This window comes from Mollisia scopiformis (genome assembly GCF_001500285.1).
Source record: "Mollisia scopiformis unplaced genomic scaffold LY89scaffold_21, whole genome shotgun sequence".
NCBI lineage: Eukaryota > Fungi > Ascomycota > Leotiomycetes > Helotiales > Mollisiaceae > Mollisia > Mollisia scopiformis.
Window position 1 is genome coordinate 817,133 of NW_017263601.1, and position 15,862 is coordinate 832,994.

At 50.7% G+C, this 15,862-nt stretch overlaps 3 protein-coding genes across 3 annotated transcripts; 1 reads left to right on the plus strand and 2 right to left on the minus strand.

The window, feature by feature from the left end:
• The first annotated feature begins 45 nt into the window (after positions 1-45).
• Positions 46-12,579, plus strand: LY89DRAFT_209836 (putative PKS-NRPS protein). Its single transcript, XM_018205860.1, has 2 exons — positions 46-1,656; positions 1,708-12,579. Exons 1-2 carry the CDS (start codon positions 327-329, stop codon positions 12,306-12,308), a joined length of 11,931 nt encoding a protein of 3,976 aa, XP_018066905.1. The 5' UTR covers positions 46-326; the 3' UTR covers positions 12,309-12,579.
• Positions 12,580-12,668: 89 nt separating this feature from the next.
• On the minus strand, positions 12,669-14,560 carry LY89DRAFT_722134 (HET-domain-containing protein; the record flags this gene model as incomplete). The annotated part of the gene is made up of 2 exons (XM_018218708.1): positions 12,669-12,876; positions 12,962-14,560. The coding sequence occupies 2 exons, from the start codon at positions 14,558-14,560 to the stop codon at positions 12,835-12,837; spliced, it is 1,641 nt and encodes a 546-aa protein (XP_018066906.1). The 3' UTR covers positions 12,669-12,834.
• Positions 14,561-14,997: 437 nt separating this feature from the next.
• Positions 14,998-15,710, minus strand: LY89DRAFT_757068 (uncharacterized protein; the record flags this gene model as incomplete). Its single annotated transcript, XM_018221401.1, has 1 exon — positions 14,998-15,710. Exon 1 carries the CDS (start codon positions 15,688-15,690, stop codon positions 14,998-15,000), a length of 693 nt encoding a protein of 230 aa, XP_018066907.1. The 5' UTR covers positions 15,691-15,710.
• Positions 15,711-15,862: the final 152 nt, after the last annotated feature.

Here is a 15,862-nt window from a genome sequence, read left to right on the forward strand (position 1 = left end):
AACCATCTCAAGTATCCCGACTTTGAGACTATTCGACTCGACATCTTCCTCAAGACATCTTCGTCTCAACTCGTTTTTAGAAATCCCGACTCTAAGAACTTTTTGACTCGACCTTCCTCCTATCATCCTTCTCTTCGACGACAATCAATCTTCATTGCCCCGAACTTTGAAGATCCTTGAACTCGATTCTTCCTCCTTCAACCTTTCGACTCGACTAAGTCAAGAATTCTCAATCTTTTGGATTCTTCCTTCCTCGCTTACCTCCTCGCTCTCGCTAATTTGACATCGACAACATCTACCTTATTTCACTCAACCCTACAGTCGACATGGTTTCCCGCAAGACCGCAGCAGCCACCGAGGCTTCTGCCAACAGATACGATTCTTACATCAATGAGCCCATTGCCGTCGTTGGCACAGGATGTCGCTTCCCAGGCGGCTCCAGCAGCCCGTCCAAGCTCTGGGACATGCTCATCGAGAGACGTGATGCTTTGAGGGATATCGACCGCTGGAGCACTGATGGGTTCCACCACACAAATGGCGAGCGCTCTGGTGCTCTCAACGTCAAGAATGCCTACCTTCTCCAGGAGGATGTCAAGACCTGGGATGCTTCTTTCTTCGGTATCAACCCTCGTGAGGCTGAAGCCGTTGATCCCCAGCACCGTATCCTTCTCGAGACTGTCTACGAGGCTATGGAAGCTGGTGGTTTCTCCATGGAGCACATGCAGGGTACCGACACTGCTGTGTACGTTGGTACAATGACTGCTGATTACTCTGAAATGCTTCTCCGTGGTCCTGAAAACTTGCCCACCTACTTCGCTACCGGTACCAACTCATCTATCCTGTCCAACCGTGTCTCCTACTTCTTCGATTTGAAGGGACCTTCTGAGACCATCAACACTGCCTGCTCATCCTCATTGGTCGCTGTTCACCACTGCGTTCAATCGCTTCGTAATGGAGAATCTCGAATGGCTATTGCAGGTGGTGCCAACTTGATCCTGAACCCTGAGTTCATGGCTTCCGAGGCCAACCTTCACATGTTGTCTGCCGAAGGACGATCTCGCATGTGGGATGCTGGTGCGAACGGATATGCTCGTGGTGAAGGTTTTGCCGCCGTCATCTTGAAGAAGCTCTCGGATGCTATCGCTGACGGTGACGACATCACCTGCATCATCCGTGAGACCGGTGTCAACTCCGATGGTCGCACCAAAGGTATAACATTGCCAAGTGGCGATGCTCAGACCACCCTTATCAAACAAGTGTACCAAAAGGCTGGTCTGGACTCCTACTCCGCTATTGACAGACCCCAATACTTCGAAGCTCACGGCACTGGAACCCCTGCCGGTGACCCAATTGAAGCCAACGGTATCCGCGATGCATTCTTCTTCGAGGATGTTCAGCGAGAGGGTGAGAGATTGATTGTTGGATCAGTCAAGACCTCCGTCGGTCACACCGAGGGTACTGCTGGTCTTGCTGGTCTGATCAAGGTTGCTCAAGCTATTAAGAGAGCTACCATCCCTGGTAACCTGCTCTTCAAGAGCTACAACCCCAAGATCCTCCCTCTCCTCGACCACCTCGCACTCGCCAAGGAGACTCAAGCATGGCCCGCACCACTTCCTGGAGCACCAAGACGAGCCAGTGTCAACTGCTTCGGTTTCGGTAAGTCCCAATATCTCTTCTGGCAAAATTAGCATACTAACGTCCTCAAAGGTGGAACCAACTCCCACGCTATCGTTGAATCTTACGAGCCATCACCACACACTGTCTCTCGCAAGATGATTCTTCCAGCTCAAGCTCCAATGGCAATTCCTCTCGTCCTCTCTGCCAACAACGAATCCTCTTTGGCAAAGATGGTTCAAAACTACTACGATATCATTGAGCAAGATGAATCGATCAACCTCAACGATCTCGCATGGACTCTTGCCAACCGTCGTTCTGAGCTCGCTCTCAAGGTTACCTTCGCTGGTGCAACCCGAGAAGCCCTCCTTGAGAACATGAGCAAGGTTCTGCAAAAGACCAAGAACTCTCCTCCTTCCAACATTGGTACTCGTCGCGACAACCGAACCAAGGCACCCCGCATCTTCGGTGTCTTCACTGGACAAGGTGCTCAATGGCCCAACATGGGCCGTGAGATTCTCATGAACTCCACCATGGCAAAGGAGTCTCTGAAGAACATGGATGCGGCTCTTGCCGCACTCCCAGAGACTGACAGGCCAAAGTGGACTCTTGAGGAAGTCATCTGCGACAAAGAGAAGGGAAAGCGCATCGACGAGGCTGAATTCTCTCAACCAGTCTGCACAGCAGTTCAAATCATGCTCGTTGACATTCTCCGCTCTGTTGGCCACAAATTCAGTGCCGTTGTCGGTCACTCATCTGGTGAAATCGGTGCAGCCTATGCTGCTGGTGTGGTTAACGCTTCTGAGGCTATCAAGATTGCTTATTACCGTGGTTTCCACACCAAGCTCGCTCAAGGCCCTACTGGAAAGCAGGGTACTATGTTGGCTGCTGGTCTCTCTCACGAAGATGCTGACGAGTTCTGCTCTCAACCTCAACTTGCTGGCCGTATCTCCGTCGCAGCCAGCAATGCTCCAGAGAGTGTCACACTTTCTGGTGATGTTGATGCTGTGAAGGAAGCCAAGCAAATGCTCGACGACAGAGGAATCTTCGCCAGAGCTTTGAAAGTCAACAAGGCTTACCACTCTGTACACATGAACCCCGTCTCCCCACCATATGTCGAGTCTCTCCGTGCTCAACGCATCCAACCCAAGCTTCCATTCGAGGGATGCAAGTGGGTTTCTTCCGTGACTGGTGACCCAATCGAGGATGAGATGGATCTCAGAGCATTGACCAGTGTTTACTGGAAGGATAACATGCTCAAGCCTGTCTTGTTCTCAACTGCCGTTGAGCAAGCTGTTTTCGGACAAGAGCCTTTTGACTATGTTATGGAAGTCGGCCCACACACTGCCCTGAAGGGTCCTTTCCTCCAAACATACAAGGCTGCTATGGGTGGAACTCTTCCATACGGCGGAACTCTCACTCGTCACTCCGAAGACATTGGATCTATGGCCACATCCATCGCTGGTCTCATGAACTTCCGCGCTCCTTGTGACTTCCGCACTGAGGAGTATGTTCAATCTTACCAAGCTGGTGTCACCCCCGCTCTAGTCAGCGGTCTTCCATGCTACCCATGGGATCACTCTCAAACATACTGGGGAGAATCTCGTCACTCCAAGAAGTACCGCACTCGCAGCAAGCCCCGACACGATCTCCTCGGTGCTCAACTCCCAGATGATCTCGAGCACGATCTCCGATACAGAAACACCGTCCGTGTTTCCGAGACTCCTTGGCTCGCTGGCCACAAGGTTCAGGGCCAAATTGTCTACCCCGGTGCTGCCTACATCGCCATGGCTTTGGAAGCGTCTAAGGATCTCGCTGCCGATCTGCCAACCAAGATGGTTGAGCTTTTGGACATTGAACTGACTCGTGCCATTGGTCTCGAGGAAGGTTCCAACGGCGCCGACACTCTTCTTACCCTGAAGAAGACCCACGAAGGACCATTGAACGGAGAGAACTTCATCGAGGCTGAATTCGCCATCTTCTCCGCTGTTGGAGTTGACGCAGAAAGCTGGGACATCAACATGAAGGGACGCATGCGCATCATCCTTGCCGACTCGAACACCCCAGACATCATCCTCCCTGCTCGTGACAACGCTCCTCTCCTCCTCAGCAAGCTGCACGTGGAGACCTTCTACAACACCCTCGAGAACATTGGCTTCAACTACCAAGGTCTCTTCCGTCGTCTTGAGACCATCGACAGACGCATGAACAGAGCCACCGCCACTGCTACCGAGTACCCAGAAGACCCAGAGATGCCAGTCATGATGCACCCTGCTTTGATGGATGCTTCGTTCCAGACCTGTTTCGCTGCTCTGCACTTCCCAGGTGACGGTGGAATGAGCTGCCCATACCTCCCAACTGGTATCAAGTGCCTCCGAATCAGCACTGACCGTGATGAGTTCGGACCTGAGGCCGAGGTGACCATTGACACCTTTGTTACCAGCAACGAGAACATGAAGATCTGCGCCGATATCGAGATGTTCAGCAGTGCTACTGGTGCTCCAAGAATGCAAATCGAAGGTCTATCCTGCACAGCGCTCGACCGCGCTACCGAGGACAATGATATCGAGCTCTATGCTCAGACTGTCTACCGCCCTGAAATCTCCAAGTCAGCAACCGAGATTGAAGAGGTCGAGGAGTCTTCGACTCAGCTCAGCATGGTTGACCTCTGCGAACGCCTTGCATACATGTACCTTCGCAAACTCAACAGCGCTGTTTCAAGAAGAGAAGTTGAGGAGTTCTCATGGAACCACCAGCGTATCTTCCAATTCATCGACCACCTCTTCCCTGTCGTTGAGAATGGACAACACCCAACTCTCAAGGCTGAGTGGGCTGAAGATGACTCCGAGTGGCTTGAGGAGCAAGCTGCTAAGCACATGGACCAAGTTGACATCCAACTCATCACCACTGTTGGCCAAAACTTGCTCTCTGTCGTCCGTGGCCAGACCAACCTTTTGGAGTGCATGATGAAGGATGACATGCTCAACCGATACTACGCTCTCGGACAACAGATCAAGGAGTCGAACGACTCTTTGAGCCGCACTGTCGGACAAATTGTCCACAGATACGCTGGCATGAAGATTCTCGAAGTTGGCGCTGGAAGCGGTGCCGTTACCAAGGGTGTCATCGGCGAGATTGGACATCTGTTCAAGAGCTACACCTTCACCGACGCGACCGAGAAATCTTTCGACAAGGCCAAGGAGAATCTCTTCCAGTGGACTGGTAAGATGAAGTTCCAGCCTTTGGAGATCGAGGGAGACGTTGTGGACCAAGGATTCGAGGAGAACTCCTATGACTTGATCATTGCTTCCAACGTTGTCCAGACTTCCCAGAACCTTCAAAAGACCATGGAGAACATCCGATCACTCCTCAAGCCTGGTGGATACGTTGTCCTCCAGGAGATCAGTGTTCCAGATGTCCTCCGTGTCAAGTTCATGACTCTTGGTCTTCCAGCTTGGTGGATGGGTGATGAAGATAGCCGCCGATTCGGCCCTGCTGCTTCCATCTCTCAATGGACATCGCTCCTCAAGGACACCGGATTCTCTGGTGTCGACCAAGTCACCAATGATCTTGCTGATCGTCCGATGTACATGACTTCAGTTGTGCTCTCTCAAGCCGTTACGGATGAGGTCCACTTCTTGAGAGAACCATTGTGCCCACCAGCAGAGCTCCCAGTCACCATCAAGGATCTCTGCATCATTGGTAACAACTCTGCACGCAATGCCGAGATTACCGCATACATCGAAGAATCTTGCAAGCAACTCGGAAGCGAGCTTCCAAAGATCTCGTTCGTTCCTCGTGTGGAGAAGCTTGCTGAGTTCAAGACTCCATTCTCCTCCGTTATCTTCTTGCAAGATCTCGATGAGCCAATCTGGAAGAACCTGACTCAAGACACCATCACCGGTCTTCAGAACATTGTCGACCGCTCCAAGCAAGTCCTATGGGTTACTTCTGGATGCAGACTCGAGAACGCCTACGCCAACATGTCCCTCGGAGTTGGTCGTGGATTGCAATCCGAATATGCTCACGTACAAATCCAACTTCTCGATGTCGAGCCATCTGAGGTTGAGACTAGCAACGATTTGTTGGCTGCTGCTGCCATCCGATTGTTCGCTGACGAGGACGTTCGCGCTATCTCACCCAACATCCTCTGGTCTGCTGAAGAGGAGATGATCATCAAGGGCGGCAAGTTCTTGATTCCTCGTATCACTGCCGACCAAGTCTTGAACGACCGCCTCAACGCCCGCCGCCGTGCTATTGAGAAGCAAGTCAACCCTGCTGAGACCCAGGTTCTCATCTCTCAACACGAGGGTAACTATGTCGTGGCTGAGCCCCACCTTACTATGCTCGCCTCCGAGAGCAAGACCGACATCAAGATTCAAGTTACTCACTCTCTGCTCTCTGCCATCAAGGTTGGCGAGAACCAGAACATGTTCTTGACCATCGGAAAGGTCATTGAGGGCGGAGACTTGACTGCCGGAAAGGATGTTCTTGCATTCTCTCACGTCAATGCCTCAATCATCAGTGTCCCAGCTTCTCAAGTTGTCCCCATCTACGTCAAGGTCGACTCTCCTCCCAAGTTTATCGAATCAGTCGCTACTACCTTCGTTTCTTCCGCTCTTTTCTCCCAACTTCGCCACGGATCGACTGTTCTCTTCTTGGGCCCCAACAACAGCCTCGCTGCCTCTTTCCGCAACACTGCTGATTCCGTTGGATTGAAGGTCTTCAGCGCCTCTACCATCCCTACCAATGATCCTGAGGTCGTTTACATCAACCCCCACACCTCTGAGCGCGCCCTCCGCAATATTCTGCCAAAGAAGATCGACATGCTCTTGGACTTCTCATCTGTTGATCAACCATCTAAGATTCTGTCTCTGCAGAACTCTGATGAGTGCATCAACACCAAGATCCACGACCTTTTCGGCAAGCATGCTAGCACCAACAAGGTTGCTGAGAGTGTCAAGAATGAGCTCCTCAAGGCCCACTTCGTTGCTGCTAACTTCGTCGATCGCTCTGCCACACCCGAAGTTGTCACCCTCAAGGAACTCACCAGCTCCTCAGAGGCCCGCGTGTACCCAGCTGTCTTGGACTTCACCAAGGACACTGAGGTTTCCGTTCAGGTTGCACCAATCCGAACTGAGAACCTGTTCCGTGATGACAAGACTTACCTCCTTGTTGGATGCACTGGTGGTCTTGGTCAAGCACTTTGCCGATGGATGGTACAGAATGGCGCTAAGCACCTTGCTCTTACTACCAGAAACCCCAAATCAGTCAACCAGGTCTGGTACAACGAGATGGTTCGCGCTGGCGCAAATGTTCAAGTCTTCGCTTGCGATGTCACTGATGGCACATCTCTCCGCAAGACTCACGATGAGATCTGCAAGATCATGCCAAAGATTGCCGGTGTTGCCAACGCTGCAATGGTGTTGGCTGATCGTCTCTTCAACGACATCACCCTCGAGGACTTCCAGAAGTGCTTGAAGCCAAAGGTTGACGGTACTGATCAACTCGACGAGCTTTTCGGTGAGAACAGTGATCTCGACTTCTTCATCCTATTCTCTTCCCTCGCCAACACTGTCGGTAACCGTGGTCAATCCAACTACCTCGCTGCCAACGGTTACATGCAAACCGTCGCCGCTCAACGTCGTGCTCGTGGCTTGACTGCTTCAGTCATGCACATTGGTATGGTTATCGGTATCGGAGTTGTGTCCCAAGATGCTGCTCTTGAGACTTCCCTCAAGAGACAGAAATGGATGGCTATCTCTGAGCCTGCCTTCCTTGATATGTTCGCTGAGTGTATCTTGGTTGGTCGTCCCAACTCAGGTCACTCCAACGATATCATCACTGGTCTTCCAAGAAACAGCACTCTCAACGCTGACGACAACCCATGGTACGCTGCCAACCACAGATTCTCCCACTACGTCCTCAAGAAGGAGGAGGGTGAGGACTCTTCTGCTGGCGGTGCTTCTCTGCCAATCAAGCAGCGTCTCGCAGCTGCTACTACCGTTGAGCAACGCTCTGAGATTATTCGCGGTGACTTCCTTCTCAAGATGAGCCGTATCTTGCAAGCCGCAGTTGAGAACATTGACATCTCTCAACCCCTCCTCGCTCTCGGTGTCGACTCCTTGATGGCTATGGAGATCCGATCCTGGTTCTTGGGCCAGATCGAGGTTGACATGCCTGTCCTGAAGGTTCTCGGCGGTGGAAGCGTTTCCACTCTTTGCGCTGAGGCTGCTGCTCTCGTCAAGAGCTTCTCTGAGCCAGAGCCCGAGAAGCCCGAGTCTATCCCATCTGAGGCTTCTATGTCCTCTGCTCCTTCCCGATCAATGACACCTGATCTCCTCGACAGCCGACCAACCACTCCTGGCATGCTCTCAGAAGACTTCACCTGGATTTCTCGCGCTGAATCTGAGGCCAACGAGTACGATGGCGTTGAACTCATGCCTGGCATGGAGCGAGTCGGACGCATGTCCTTCTCTCAAGAGCGTCTCTGGTTCTTGCAATCCTTCCTTACCAACCCCGCCACCTACAACATCACCCTCGCTTATCGCATCAAGGGTCCTTTCCGTGTCGCCGACTTCGACCAAGCTTTCTATGAGCTTATTGACCGACACGAGACTCTCCGCACTGCTTTCTTCACTGACAAGACCAACTACCTTGGATACTTGGGCGCCGTGGAGCACACTCCTTTCGTTATGGAGCAGAAGGCATACACTGGCGAAGAGCAGATCAAGGAGGAGTTCAGACGCACTAACGAGCATCACTATGATCTCGAGAATGCTGAGTCCATGAAGGCTACTCTCCTGATCGAGAACGCTGAGTCCTATGTCTTGATCATGGGTTTCCACCACATTGCCGTTGATGCCACTTCATCCTCTATCTTGGTCCGCGACATTGCTGCCATCTACAGTGGTCAACAGCTTCAACCATTGAAGTACCAATACATCGACTATGCCAACAAGCAACGCAAGCTTGTTGAGCAATCCATGACTACCGATGTTGATTACTGGAAGGCTGAGTTCACAGATATCCCTGAGACTCTACCTCTCTTCGACTTCGGAACTGTCAAGTCAAGGAAGCCATTGACTGAGTACAACCTCCGCATCCAAGAGACCAGACTTGATGCCGGATTCTCTTCCAACCTCAAGGCTGCCGCTCAGAAGCTTCAAGTCACTCCTTTCCACGTTCACTTGGCTACCCTTCAGGTCATGCTCCACCGACTCCTGAACATTGACGACATCTGCATTGGTATCACCGATGCCAACAAGAACGACCCAGACCACGTCGACACTCTGGGTTTCTTCGTCAACTTGCTCCCTCTCCGCTTCAAGGTCGAAGGTGCTCGTTCATTCGCCAGACTCGCTAAGCAGGCCAAGGACAAGACCCTTGCTGCTTTGGAGCACTCTGCAACACCTTACAACGTTCTCCTCGACAAATTGGAGGTGCCAAGATCCACCACTTCCAACCCTCTCTTCCAGGTTCTCATGAACTACAAGATGGGTTCTCTCCGCGATGTTCCTATTGGAGAGTGCACTGGTGAGGTCATTGACTTCGCTGATGCCAGCAACCCATACGATCTCCAATTCGATGTTGAGCAATCTGTTGACGGTACTACATTGGTCACTGTCACCACTCAATCCTACCTCTACTCTGAGGAGGACCTGTCCACTGTCCTCAACACCTACACTCACCTCCTCAAGACCCTCTCATCCAAGCCATCTCTCCCCATCAAGGACCAGAACCTCTTCACCACCAAGGCTTCTCACACTGCTCTTCAAATCGGTACTGGCCCCAGAATCGACCTCGACCAGTCCGTTACCATCAACAAGATGTTCGACTGGGCTGTCAAAGCTCGTTCCAACAATGTCGCAGTTGTTGACAACTATGGCGGCTCGCTCAGCTGGACCGATATGGCCGAATGGGTCAGCACCATCTCCACTCACCTCCTTACTCTGGGTGTCAAGCCTCAATCATTCATTGGTGTCAACTGTGAGCCATCAGTGATGTCCGTCTGCTACTGGCTCGCTGTCCTCCGAATCGGCGCCATCTATGTGCCATTGGATGTTTCCAACCCCATGGGACGTCTCGAGCTGATCGTCGAAGACTGCAACCCTGCTGCCATCATCTGCGATGATATCACAATCGGAGCTGCTCAGAAGGCCTTCGGTGCCGCTGATCGCCACATCTTTAAGCTCGCTGACATTCCCCACATCCGATCTCACTTTGTTGAGGATATGTCTAAGCCATTGGACACTGCCTGTGTTATCTACACCTCTGGTACCACCGGAAAGCCCAAGGGAACAATGCTCACCAACTCCAACTTTGTCAACCACATCTACGGTGTCAACAAGGCCTGGGACATTGGCCTTGGCAAGGAAGTTATCCTGCAACCAACCAACTTGGGTTTCGATCTTTCTCTTGCTCAGATGATGCAATTCCTTGCTTCTCAGGGTAAGATGGTCGTTGCCTCTGTCCAAACCAGAACCGATCCCACCGAACTCGTCAAGCTCATGGTTGAGCACCAAGTTACCTACACCATCGTTACTCCTTCCGTCTACTCTCTCATTCTCCGCCAATCACCCGCACTTATCTCTCAATTGACCGAATGGCGCTCCGCATTCTCTTGCGGTGAGCCATTGACAAGCTCCATCGTCAAGGAATTCCAAAAGGCCGCTCTGCCTAAGTTGAGACTCATCAACTCTTGCGGTCCTACCGAAATCACAATCATCAACTCCGCCTGGGAGATTCCTCTCAGCGACCCTACTGCCAGCGAACAGAACATGATCGTTGGTCGCTCCCTTCCCAACTACTCTACCTACATCCTCGACGAGAACCTCAACCCCGTTCCTGTCGGCTTCCCTGGTGAGATGGTCTGCGGTGGTGCAAGCATCTCGCAATGCTATCTCCATCAGAAGGAGATGTCTGCCGCCAAGTGGGTCGCTGATCCATTCGCATCCAACGACGACCTCGCCAAGGGATGGAACCGTATGTACAGAACCGGTGACAGAGCCAAGATGCTCCCAGATGGACGCTTCGTCTTCTTGGGCCGTATCAATGGCGACAACCAAGTCAAGCTTCGTGGTGTTCGTATCGAACTCGACGAAGTCAAGAACACCATCGTTCGCGAGTCCAGGGGAGCCATCACTGAAGCTGCTGTCTGCCTCCGTGGCGAGGGTGAGCAAGCCTTCATGGTCGCTTTCGCTGTTTTCGCCAAGGAGATTGCCGACCACCGCAAGTTCCTCACCAGCCTGCCAATGCCATCTGCCTATATCCCAAGCATGCTTGTTTCTGTTGCCTCTCTGCCACGAACACCCAACGGCAAGATTGACAACAGGGCATTGGCCACTCTTGAGATCCCACAATTCCAAGAAGAGCAAGATGATTCTCCAATTGAGCTCAACCCTGTCGAAGCTGAGTTGAAGAGCATCTGGTCCAAGTGCCTACCACCAGGATCAAATGTCAAGGGTATCCGCAAGACATCAGACTTCTTCGTCCTCGGTGGTAACTCCATGCTTCTCGTCAATGTCCAAGCAATGATTCGCGACAACCTGAAGGCCACCATCGCCCTTTACACTCTCTTCCAGTCCTCCACCATCGAATCAATGGCAGCTCAAATTGAGGCTGTCACTGTTGTTGATGTTTCAGGAGCATCCAAGATCGATTGGGAAGCTGAGACTGCCCTCGACCAATCCCTCTTCGAAACCTCTCCTCTCTCCCTCGGCCTCCGACCTGTCTCAAGATCATATGTCGAGGTCGTCCTCTCTGGTGCCACCGGTTTCCTCGGTACCCAGATCCTCCGTGAGCTCGTTGCCGATGAGCGTGTTGGCAAGATCCACTGTGTTGCCATCCGTCTCCCAGAAGGCAAGGCATCACGTACTCTGCCTGTCGAGTCCTCCAAGATCATCAAGTACTACGGTGATCTGACCTCAGAGCGCCTTGGCTTGTCAGAGAACCAATTCGCTGAGCTTTCCAAGAAGGCTGACCGTATCATCCACAACGGTTGCGACGTCTCTTTCCTCAAGTCATACAAGTCTCTCCAAGCCTCCAACGTTGGCTCAACTAAGGAGTTGGTCCGCATGGCCATGGTCCGAAAGACACCCTTCCACTTCGTTTCCACAGCCGGTGTCGCCTCTTTCGTCCCAGAGACTGACCTCGGCGAGCGATTCATCCCAGAATTCTCACCACCCGTTGATGGATCAATGGGATACGCCGCTTCGAAATGGGCTGGCGAGAAGTACCTCCAATCTTGCGCCGACCAGCTCGGCCTCCCAGTCTTTGTCCACCGTCCATCCAACATCTTGGGTGAGGGTGCCGGAACCGTCAACATGACTGCCAACATCATGGAGTACTCAATGCGCATCGGGGCTGTTCCCCACACACCTGGCCTTGATGGCTACATCCAATTCGTCGAGGTCGAGGAAGTTGGATACATGATCTGCAACTCTCTATTCGCTCGTTCGCAAGGCGCTGTCGTCAAGAACCACTGCGGTGACGACAATATCCGACTAAGAGAGCTCGGTGACTTCCTCGACAGGAAGTATGGTACCAGCTTGGTGATGATCGAGCTTGATCAATGGATCGAGGAGGCCGCTAAGGCTGGTCTGAACGCGGGTCTCGCTTCTCTCATCCGTGAGGTGTTGAGAAATGAGGGTGGAACTGCCAGCTTGAAGACGCTGAGCAGGAAGCGCTTTTAAGGGGTCTATCTTGATAGATGATCTCTTGTTAGCTTTCCTTTACATCGTTGTCTATATCATGATGGTGCATATAATGGTTGGAGTTTGTTCTTAGCGGGGTCCTCAAAAATGTTCTTTTTCTTTTCCTACTTTTCCTTTTTCATATATTGGTTGAAACTTTGGTGGAGGAAAACATCTTATTTCTTATCTTTTGCTTTTATCTGTCGTGTCTGGAATTGAACTGTTAGGGAGGGCACCATGCTTGAGTTGAAGTCGATGGAGTCGGGACCGGAGATTGAAGCAAGAGTATGGTGCTCGACCCGTATGGAGTATGAGCTAGCTTATAGATTTGTTGGTTGATGTGTTATAATGCTTGGGTTTATACTTCATATATAAAGATACAAAAAAAAACTTTAAAACTATACTCTTCTCCCTTGGTCTCTCTGGTGCATGCATGAAACTTCACTCAAACTATTCGGCAAGTGCCTCTAACCATTCATTACTCGCGTCTTATACTTTGTTTTTTTATATTTTCTTTCGCTACTGTCTACCAGCGCTGCTGTCTACTCAAGCCACTCCTCCTGTTGAACTTCAGGAAGATCATTATTTTTATAAACTTCGCATGACAATTCGAGCCTCCAGAACTTGTTTTGGCAGATTTTCTTATCACTCACATACTTTGGAGTGAACGAAATGACGACACTGGCTGTACTTTTGGGGATCTTAAACACTGCTGCAGAAGTCTTTGGAATATTGTAGTATACCAGCTGAGCCACAACTTGCGGTCTAGTATGGTCCCAAGCCGCGATTCGAGACTGCAGGTCTTTCAATGCTGCCGCGTGTGCATCGTAGAGCATTATCGTGCACTGAAGGTCACCGATTTCTGGCGACGACCAACCTACTGCGTACAGCATGCACTCAAACTGGACTTTGGTCTCACGCCGAACACTTTCAAAGATAAACTCCGTCATTAATCTCATTGCTCCAGAATCCCATCTTACGTCTCCAGATCCAAAGAACAATTGGTCCTGAGCATCGAAGCATCGATCCCATGGCCAAGTGTCGTGTATCTCTATTTCAGGCGGGAGCTGTATTTGCAGTACGTGCGCTCTCGTTTGGCTTATCAGAGAGCTCATGGAGGAATACGGCGTTTGTGGTGACCGCGAAACCTGAGGGAGCTCGAATAAGAGACATCGATCCTTCCGAGCGTTTGCCCAGAGATCTTCCGCATATTCCACGAGGGTCCAAGGGTCGTCTCTAATGAATTTGTCGGGACCACACTTCCTCAGCCGCACCGCAAGTAACTGACCGGGCTCTCGAGAATAGTCGAGTGGGAATAAGTAGCGGGTTCCTCTTTTCCCTGGGATCGGCTCAGACAGTATCTGTACCTGCGTTTTAATGCCTCCATTCAAACTCGAAACCTCGCGCCAGTCATGTCCCAATCGTTTCTCCAATCCGACACAGTCGAGAAATACGGAAGGAGACTTGGCTAGTATTCCAGAATATACAGGGCTATCTAGAGTTTGAACCTTTTTGGAGACTCGAGGATATGTCCAGGCAAAAATACTCAAATCGGAATTAGATCTGATTATCTCTTCTTGCAAACGCCGGAACGCCTTCTCCTCTTCACCATATAATAGCGGCATGTTAACGTCAAAGATCCCGAGCAGGCAGTATGCCATATCTTGCATTCGAGTCGTCGTCCGATTTGCGGCCCACGACATTCTCTGAGCTATGGCTATCGATGAGAGCGGTAGCGCAAGACGCAGAATATCGATTTTGATACCAGTAATATTCGAAAGCTCCCCGACCAGTTCTTGTTTCGATCCTCTTTCGTTCCAGTCTTGATCAAAAAAGTAGACATTCGACGGAGCGATCAATTCCTGTAACGTCCAACCTCGAGTGAACCATCTGCAATCTCTGAGTGCCGTTTTCAAGACTGCAGTTGCACAAAGGTCTGAAAGGTATACAAAACAAACATTGCTCCTCTGATACCATCGGTACATGGAATTGATAGCTTCAGTGAGCTCGGCGCTGCTAGATTTGTCGATGCAGCAAGTATCCACCCATGCATACTTAATGTCCCTCTGAGCTGCCAACTGGCATGTCTTTTCAATCTTATGGTAGGCCTTTTGGTGTTTGCAAGATGGGTCACTCGTGTCCTTGAAAGAGACTTCCCGTCCTTCCCATGTATGGGAAAGTATCGCATATGGTGGGATGTTGTCCCCGATGAACTCTTCGAAAGCGCCGGTTACGGTATTGATGAGTCTCATGCTGTTTGCGATATTTTTGCTTGGTGTTCTGTCTTGAGATAGAGCTATGCTCGTCCCAGAAGACTGTGTTTCGATTGAAAGATATTTATCGTATGCAGGTAGGGGTGGTGAAGGATTACCATGCCTGAGGCCTCAAGTCAGCCACAGTGGGGCGGCCAATCACTATTATGCAATCCAATGGCAAAATGCCACGCTGGATTTCCACTACAAGAAGAAAAGATTTCCTTTTGTAAAGGATGAGTCAATGGATTGTTCATTCAAGGAAATATTTTGTTACATAACGTCAAGAGTCACAACCCTCTTTCAGAAACGCGATTGCTTTTGACTACCTTCTTCAGACCATCCCAGCATTTCAAGCCCATTCTCGAATGCTGTAATACCCCAACAACTTTGATGTTCAGTCTACACTTCGGCTCCATATCCCTTTTTACAACAAGCTAGACTGTGGAGATATCTGGCAAAAAGAATTCAAGCTGGAACCTCCTACCAGTAAATCGATTATTCTGCACCCCAAATCGAGTATTCAGGATCTCTACCTTTCCGGGTAAAGTGATCAACTCATCCATTGTTTTGTAGATATCTCCAGCATGGCGCCACATATCTCCATACAAATAATCCCCCACAGTGGTAATCACAACCGTGTCGCTGGAACGACTGGTCGAGGGCCGCCTCGGGTCATCACTCGCCAGCATAGCACTTAAGCGGACAGTTTCAAAGCAATTCATATTGCTGAGTATGCGAGGTTGGATTAGCTGTCCGGCTAGAACAGTGCTTTGGCGGATGTTCCACGCTTGAATTGCTTTGCCGAAGTTGTTGGGATAATGCGCATACTGATCGGGTAATAGATTATTAGGATTCGATAATACATCTGATATGCGACTTGTGATGAGTTTCATCAGAGGAGCAAGCCCGTCGAGGAATGTGTTGAAGTGTGGCCAGTGTGGGCAATTGGTATTGAACTCTGCGGTCTGCTGCCAGAGAGGTAGGATGACGATCCCGTGTATCTCGCCTGGTCCGTGAAATTGTAGATCAGGGAAACCTGGAGGGGACAAGATACGTGGGAAAGCTAGGAGAAAGGTGTCAATTGCTTGCTCAGCTTGCGCAAGCTTTTGCGCATTTGAAGTTGCCATTGCTTAAGATGATTTCGGAGATTTTGAGGGTCTAGGATAATATTATAGTTCTAGCAAGTGTTAAACAGAGCAAACCCCAACAATGTAGCTTTGAATGATTTTTTTCTTCCTGCAGCTTCTGAGTTCTTGCATTGTCTGAGCCCAATCTGCGACTCGTGCCACTTTGTAGTCA